General features: G+C 31.1%; 1 protein-coding gene across 1 annotated transcript; it reads right to left on the bottom strand.

Moving 5' to 3' along the window:
• Window positions 1–6,576: 6,576 nt before the first annotated feature.
• On the bottom strand, window positions 6,577–7,368 carry LOC115951463. The gene is made up of 3 exons (XM_031068668.1): window positions 7,293–7,368; window positions 6,916–7,194; window positions 6,577–6,660 (listed from the first exon to the last, which is right to left on the bottom strand). The coding sequence occupies exons 1-3, from the start codon at window positions 7,323–7,325 to the stop codon at window positions 6,577–6,579; spliced, it is 396 nt and encodes a 131-aa protein (XP_030924528.1). The 5' UTR covers window positions 7,326–7,368.
• Window positions 7,369–8,448: the final 1,080 nt, after the last annotated feature.

The raw sequence follows: 8,448 nt of genomic DNA, 5'->3' as shown, positions 1-8,448 counted from the left end.
ATCAGGTTGAGAATTTCCCAACCTAACCTAATTCATTATATTAGATTGAATCAATGAGTTAGGCTCAATTAGACTTGGTAATTGATTGAAGTCAATTGAGTTGAGTTTAACTCGATTGTGTTTAGATTAGATCAAGTTGGGGTAAAAAAAATTATTGGATTAAAACGGGTTGCTATTATTATTAATCTTACCTAGATGGATCAACCCCAAATGACCCGTATTTTAACACATACAAATAAAAATTTTAAAAATAAAAAATTAGCATACTTTATAATTTTTTTCATATTTCTTTTCATATAAAAAAAATAAGAAAAGATAAAAGTTAGAATAACACATAAATCCTAAAATTTATATTCCGATAATTAATTTTTATAGTTAATTAATCTAATAATTAATTACAAATACAAAAAAGAGAAAATGCTTGTACATATTATACATAAAACATGAAATAAAGTTAAACGAGTTGCTATTTTTATGACATATACCTTCTTTTTCCGTTTGGATTCGATTGAGTTAACAGCTTATGGTTCATTTTTGGCCAAGTCTAAGCTTAATCTATGTATACGTCGGCCAAAAATCTGAAAAAAAAAAAAAAAAAAAAAAAAAAAACCTCTGAATACCAAATTAAAATTACCCCCTAAATATTAGGGACAAAAAAGTTATTCTTGACTTTATTTATAACTAGAATTTTAAATGGTTCACATTCTTTTGTAATTACTTGAGTAGCAGTTTTTTTTTTTTTTTTTTCCCTCTCTCGTGCTCATTTTGGTCTTTGAGTTTTGAAATTAAACTTTGTCATATTGGTCCTTGTCATCATCTTATCAACGGAAAAAGTTTATGTGGTAGACAAAATGCTCACTTAGAACACGTGTGTCTAATAAAATAATAAAGAATAATTCATTTCTATTAAAAAAAGCCCATCACCATCTCAATAAGTGAAAACAAAATCCAAGTCAAAAAAAAAAAATAAAAAAAAAAACTGAAAAAAACAATGGAATGATGATTTATAAATAAGAAAAAATAAATTATAAAATGAAGTGGGAAAATTTCATATAGCCAAGAGGATTGTTATATTTTATTTATGTATTTGAATGAACATTCTTTTGGATAGGCTAAATTGTGTTTCTGGTTGATAGACAGTGGATGTCGAATCTTGAGTTGAATCTTAGACTTATGCTCTATTTGGATTGAGAGGAAGTAGAGGGGGTAGAGTAGAGGGAGGGAGAGTAAGTTAGTTTACCCTATTTGGATGTTTTTTAAGAGAGGAGAGGAAGGGATTTGGAGGGGTTCTAACTACTTCTAACCCTCATTTTTTATTTCCCCAAATTGAAAAGATTTGGAGGAAGAGTAGAGTACAGAAATTATTGACCAAATGAATTACCTAATTTACCCATACCATATTAACAATATTACAAACTATATTCTAATAAAAAAATTCTATAAAACGTTTTTTCTCTCAAATTTCTCTCAACTCTAAAACTTTGCTGGCTCTCTCTCTCTCTCTCTCTCTCTCACATGATTTCTTCCTTCTCGATTGTCTCTCACTCCCTACACTAACTCTCTCTCTCTCACACAACTTCTTCACTCTCAATTGTCTCTTACACCTAGCTTTCTCTCTCAAAGGTAAACTCTGGATCAAATAACTATGTTCTTAAAATTGTGATTTAATTGGGTAATTTCTCATTAATTGTGATTTTATTGGGTAATTTCTCATTAATTGTGATTTTATGGGGTAATAACATGTTATTTGTGGGTGGGTTTCAGATTTGAGGGCTTTTTTTACTTAAATTTTAAAGTTTCAAAGTATTGCTCATAACATATTTGATAAAGTGCTTGAGTGAGCCTCCGTTTGGGAAGCGCGTTTTAAGTGTTTCCAAGTGGTGCGCTTTTTGTGTGTGGGTCTTGTGCACTGTTCACAGGACCCGTATGTACTTTTTTAACTAAAACAACTTTAAAACTGGGTCCCACGGCATTATTCACACATTTAAAAATTATTTTGCTACAGTGTTTTCAATTTTTAGTTTTCAGCAATAAATGGTATCCAAACAAACCCTGAGTCTAGATTGTGAATTTGCATAAATTTGTATATTGTAGCTATATATGGATTTGTGTTTCTTGTTTATTTTTATTTAAACACTTGCAATCCTATTTGTTCGTGGTATATGGATAAACTATGGTTAATCCCAAGCTTTGTGATTGTGAATACTATGTAAGTTTGATTTTATGGTCAGGTCTTTGATTATTGGTTTGTGTTTGTGGTTTTTATTGGGTAATTTCATGTTTTTTGGGAATGAGTTTCTAATTTGGATTTTTTTTTTTTTAACTAGAATTTTAAAGTTTCAAAAAGTTGCTAACAATGTGTTTGATAAATTGCTTGTTTGATTCTGTATAATCAAACTCACATAACTCTGTGCAGCGATTGGTTTCTGAAAGTGTGTTTATGCATATTTGGGATAATGGCTAATTTAAGTAAAGAAAATATCATATTTTGCTAAAGAATTATTAAAACTTTGAATATTGGTCTTACAATGGTTCCACTTTCATTTTTCTCTAATTTCATGTAAGCTTTACACTGCTTATACAACTATCTCGTTATTATTCTTGTTTTCTTTGTTATTTATGAGACATATTATTTTTTTTATGTTTTTTCCTATTTGACATTCAAGTCAATTAGAACCATTTCAAAGTTAGAAAAGATATGGGGTTTAATCTAATTCTAAGCAATTATGGAAAGAATAACTAAACAGAGTTAACGTTGAGACAATGCTGAATTGAATCGTAATTACTGCCTAACAATTAGTTTTGCTATAGCATTTCCTAATGCAAAATGGCATTAGGAACAGTAAGTGAGAGTTACACATGTGATACTAACTTGGGAAAAAAAAATTAGCCTACAGAAAAATGCTAATGGTAAAAAAGGTACCTTTTTGTTTCATTCTATTTTTATAAATTGTTACAAAAATTGGAGTTACTACTTTGAATCCTCCCTTTTCCCTTCCCCCTCCCCTTGGGCCCAAAACTAATTGAATATAAGTAATAGAGGAAGTTGCATATTTGGGCGCCAAATATGTAGAACAAAATTTGATCAGGTGCCAAATATGTAAATTTATGTGTGATACATTAATGTTCTATTCTAAAATTTTTCCATAAATAAGTAAGAGCAGTATCAGTGCCATTTATATTGCCTTGGTATCTGATTTATTGTTTTAAATTGGAACAAATTGCTTCATGTATCTACTTTATCAATAAAACCCACATGGGAAGCCAATTTATCATATGGGGTACTGGTTTTTAGTAAGAAAGGTGTCTTCAATGCATACTTTAGGAATACATGCATTTAACTATTGCCTGAGTGCTAGGATGACAAAAATTATGCTGGATATAGTACATACAACACAGTTGAGTTTCTTTGATTGTGTGCATATTCTAGCATGTGCACACACACATGCATTCAACATGTCTCTATGTTTGCATGTTGTTCGTTGCTATGAAGTTGGTTATTTCTGTTGATTTTAGTTTTAGTCATAACTATAACCATGAAGTGGCATTTCACTTGCAAGCCAAATACTTTCTAAGTTTTATATTCTTATATAATAGATTACACACTTTGTAGTTACTTAAAATCAATGAGTCATTAATAAAGCAGAGCATAATTTGTCTACTTATCAATTCTTATTATCAATTCATTATAAGAATATGCCTCTAGATCTCTAACTATCAATTCTTATATCTTCAATTACTTGTAAATCTATGATGAAAATTTTGGAAAATTTAAAAAAAAAAAAATTGTAAATAGACCAATATTTTTTACAAAACACACTAAGTTGTTATTGCTTAGTGTGTTTATGCATATCATGGATTGTAATAGTTTTGCTGTCATGGGATAATTTTATTAGATGGATAGACAAGAGAATAAAATGAGACGTGTATTGCGAATTTGGTAATGGAGATGTGAATTATGGGATTAGGAATGGAGACGTTGAATGACAGTTGTTTATGTAGTTTGTCTTGTAGCCTATTGGTTAATACTTCGAAGGAGACCTCAAAGGAGACAATTAACTTACTCAATTAGTAGTTTGAAATGGTTCAGTCTGTTAGGATATATGTGAATCATGTTAAGAATATATGTCAATATAGAATTGGCTAATCCTTTGACAAAACTCATTTTACTTGTAATTGGGTAGATTTAGAATGTGTTTAATGCTTCAAGGAACAAGATTTCAAGTTTAAGTGTTAAAATCATGCAAGTCTGTCCAAGAATCAAGTGAAGAAGTGCTGAATTTTAAAACTTAATTGCTAGTATCTATCAAGGTTTAAAAAGCTATTTTAGCCTGATGCTCAACAACTGCTCGATAAATAGGGTATCTGTTGAGGTTTATGAAAATCAGTTTTTCAGATCTAATTTCACTCAAATCTGTTAATAGATGTTTGGGCTTTCTTTTTTCACAACCCTAAACATATATAAAGATTGTTTTAAGGGTCGTTACAGCTGATGCACCTTAATGCAAAAGTTTTTCACAAGCATATTGTGAACCGGAGACATATGTCCTACTTCATCTTTCTATTCAAAAAGCTGTTGTGTTTGTACACCATAGGGTTTTGTAATCAAGGAACTTTATGATCTTCATTGTGTGGATGAACTAAAGAACTTTGCAACCAACATCTTTCTCAAGTTGGTGAGTAAGCCGCGTATCGGGATCTGCGCATCGAATTGGTTAGTTACGTACTAGGAGTCGTGCATTGGAAGGAGAGATTGTCATTACAGAACAAGTTCAATTGAGTATTGGAGTAAGGGTTCAACTGTAGGTTGGTATAAGGTACTGGGATTCCTTTACTTGTAACCGCTAGTTGTGATAATTGTGGATTCTCGGAAGTGGTGACCTTAAAATCATCCGGTGAGATTTTTGCCATGTAGGTTTTCCCCATTTGTAAACAAATCACTGTGTCAATTTATTTTCCGTTGCATTTTAACTTAGTTGGTGATTTGTTTGTGCTACCACACTTATTGCATGCAAATTGAATTAATTAATTAACTTGACTAATTAATTGGTTAATTCATCTCAATTGGTCAATATATTCTTGGCCTATCACAGTCTTCACCACACATGCCTATGACAATATTGTGAAGGATTTGCAAGAAAAATTTGAAAAACCAATAGACAAGCAAAAGGTGAAAAATCACATTAAAACCATCAAGTATAATTGGTCAGATTGCTATGATGTGCTTAAGAATGGATTGAGTGGTTTTGCTTGGAGTCCAATCACAAAACATGGAGTGCTGAACCGAAAGTTTAGGAAAGTTTAATCCAAGTTTTTCATATACATTACGTATATATTTTTTTCAATAACAAATCTACTAACATGGACTTGTGTACTAGTTGAGTTAAGATGAGCTGCAAAAATTAATATGTTGCAGCAAGCACTATGGGACCCTTTCTAAGTAGTCATAATTGAATGACAAATTAACCACTTGAGGTTTGATAGCTTGACTTCTCAATTCTCACAATAATTATCATCTCTTTGTTGATCTTCACTATTTGCAACTTTAAATATTAAGTTTTAATTCTATTTATGATAAATTGATAAATAATAATATCAATCACCTTCGGTTTTGGAAGCTATAATTTCTTATGTACTAATTGTTTGATTACAATCAAACTTGTCAAGGTCATTTCATTATACTAATACAATTCTTATTTTGCTGTCATTTTTTAACAGGCTAAACCTATTCCAAACTATGACAAATTTGTTGAGCTTTATGGAAAAGATAGAGTAACTGGGGAACAATTTGAAACTGCGTTGGAGATGAGGCAACAGTGAGCTACCACTACAACAAAATGTATTTTTAGTGACGAAAAAATTCGTCACTAAAAGTCCAGTTTTTCGTCACTAAGGACCTTTAGTGACGAAATTGGACTTTTAGTGACGAAACTCATTTCGTCACTGTAGCCCCGTCACAAAAAGTCCTAGTGATGAAAAATTTTGTCACTAAAAGTCCGATTTGATTTTTTTTTAAAAAACTTTTAGTGACGAAAACATTTCGTCACTAAATGTTTTCCTCACTGAAAACACTATTCAGTGATGAAAATATTTCGTCACTAAAAACACTTTAGTTTACTAAATCATATTTAGTGACAAATAATTTCGTCACTAAAACTATGTTCGGGTACATATAGTGACGAAAAAATTCGTCACTAAAATTATTTTTAAGAAAATCCAGGCACATATAGTGACGAAAATTTTCATCACTAAAACCATTTCTTGCAAAATTTTGATATATTTAGTGATGAAATTTTCGTCACTAAAATAATTTTTTGTTGCTATATTTGTGACGAAAAAATTTGTCACTAAAACTTATTTTCTGTTTTTATTTTTTCCATGGTTTTGATATTAACCTGTAACCTGTCATTACATTATTAAAACCTCACATTTAAATAACACATTTATTTCAACAACACATTTATAAAAAAAGATCCATACATTCCACAAGTAAAAAATAAAATAAAATAAGTATCTAATTCAAACTTCTTCCATACAATAATTGTTTGCAATATATACAATAACTCTACCTAAACCCTATTTTAGAACTAACGGAAGATGTTCCCATATGTCTTCAAGTAATGCCAAAAGTAAATCCCCTAAAAGCCACCAATAAGAAATCTGCACAAATATAAAAACAATAATTCGTTAAAATCGTAAAGTAAAAACATTAACTATGTTATAAGAAATATTTCTAATAATGCATTAAGAGTAACCAAACCAATAAATTAAAATCACAACTCCTAATGTATAAATTGTAGAAAGTAAATAAAGTACTAACCAAAAAGTGTTTTAACTTGAAGTTGAACCACCCCCATAATTAAGAGCATCATCATAACCCTTGCTCCTTAAAAAGTTAAGAATATTCTTTTGGACCTCATCTTGTTTAGTTCGTGCATCTTGGTCCTTAGCTCGCTCCTCTTGATCTCTAACTCTTGCCTCTTTGAGCTCAATTATCTCATTTTCTAACCGTTGGATATACTCCACCGATGAATTAAAGGAGGCGGTGGTTACTAGAGAAGAGGAAGGTCTCATGCCAAGTCCTTTTACAATACCAGACTTCTTCTTAAATACCAAGTTTGAGATCTCCTCTTGTGTAAGGGGAATAGCATTAGGATCTTGACAATGATCCGCTTGCACTTTGAGAATATTTTCCTATCATTTGAAAGAGAGAAAGAAACAAACAATTACAACATTAATACTACATATGTTATAGCTTTACAAACATGATAGAGATGGAATGATAGACATACATATGTTGCTTCATCTTCAGGGTGTATCCACATATTTGTATTTTGATTGAAATGAACATCTTTGAAGATTTTCGCCAATTCAGAAACTTGACCATCATTATTATTTGTCTAATTAATTAACATTCAAATGTTAGATAAATATACTTAATTAATCACAACATGCAATATACTAAGGTTTGGAAAAATTAAAAAATACGCACCTCCTCATCAACCCTAACAGCAAGTGCCTTTGTCCCACATCTATGTTTGCCTTTAGTTTTATTCCTATTTTTAGAGTTCTTTCTTGATTTTTTCTAATAAACAATATTTAAGTTATTTATTAGATCATGAATAAAGCAATAAAAATAAAAATCATTGCATTTGCTAAATAAAAATGACATTAAATTTTTCACATGCGAAAGATGCATGTAATAAAATTGGTAGCAAAGCACAGTCAAAACCAAATGCCTTCCACCACATCTATTATTTGCTAAGATTGTAACTCTACATAATAAGACAATGACAAAAGAATGCTCATTCAGTCTTTTACTCAATATGCAAACAAATACAATACACACAAGATACAATACAAATACAATACAATACTCAATATGCTCAATTAGTCTTTTACTCAGTCTTTTACTCAATGAAAGATTGAATGTGGAAAATGAAACTTACATTCGAATCGCCGAGAAAGGAGAGAGTGCTGTGAAGGCGAACGATCTCCAGGAAGGCGAACGGTCGCTGATTCGAAGGAAGGCGAAGGGTTGCCGGTTCAAAGGAATGCGAAGCGTCGCCGGGAAGTCGAATGGTCGCCGGTTTAAAGGAATGCGAAGATTCGCCGGGAAGTCGAATGGTTGTCGATTCGAAGGAAGGCAAAGGGTCACCGGTTTAAAGGAATGAAGATATTGATCATTTAGTTGCTCAAAGTGAAGTTACTTAGGGAGCTGTGATAATATGGGTGATAATAATGTGGGTGAAACCTCCTCAAAAGCCAAAAATAGAAAAACATCAAAAAATGAGGACATGGAACAAAATATGGGGGCAATTCAGAATGTTGCTTTAGCAGGGATATTCTCTTGAGAATTTCGGATTGCTTTCTTTTTTGAACTTTAACTGTGATCTATTGTTTAGTCTTTGAAAAGTAAGTGGGCAAACATTTGAGTTTAAATTACAT

This window comes from Quercus lobata, chromosome 1, assembly GCF_001633185.2.
Source record: "Quercus lobata isolate SW786 chromosome 1, ValleyOak3.0 Primary Assembly, whole genome shotgun sequence".
NCBI classification, from domain to species: domain Eukaryota; kingdom Viridiplantae; phylum Streptophyta; class Magnoliopsida; order Fagales; family Fagaceae; genus Quercus; species Quercus lobata.
This window is presented reverse-complemented; position numbering and strand designations above follow the sequence as displayed.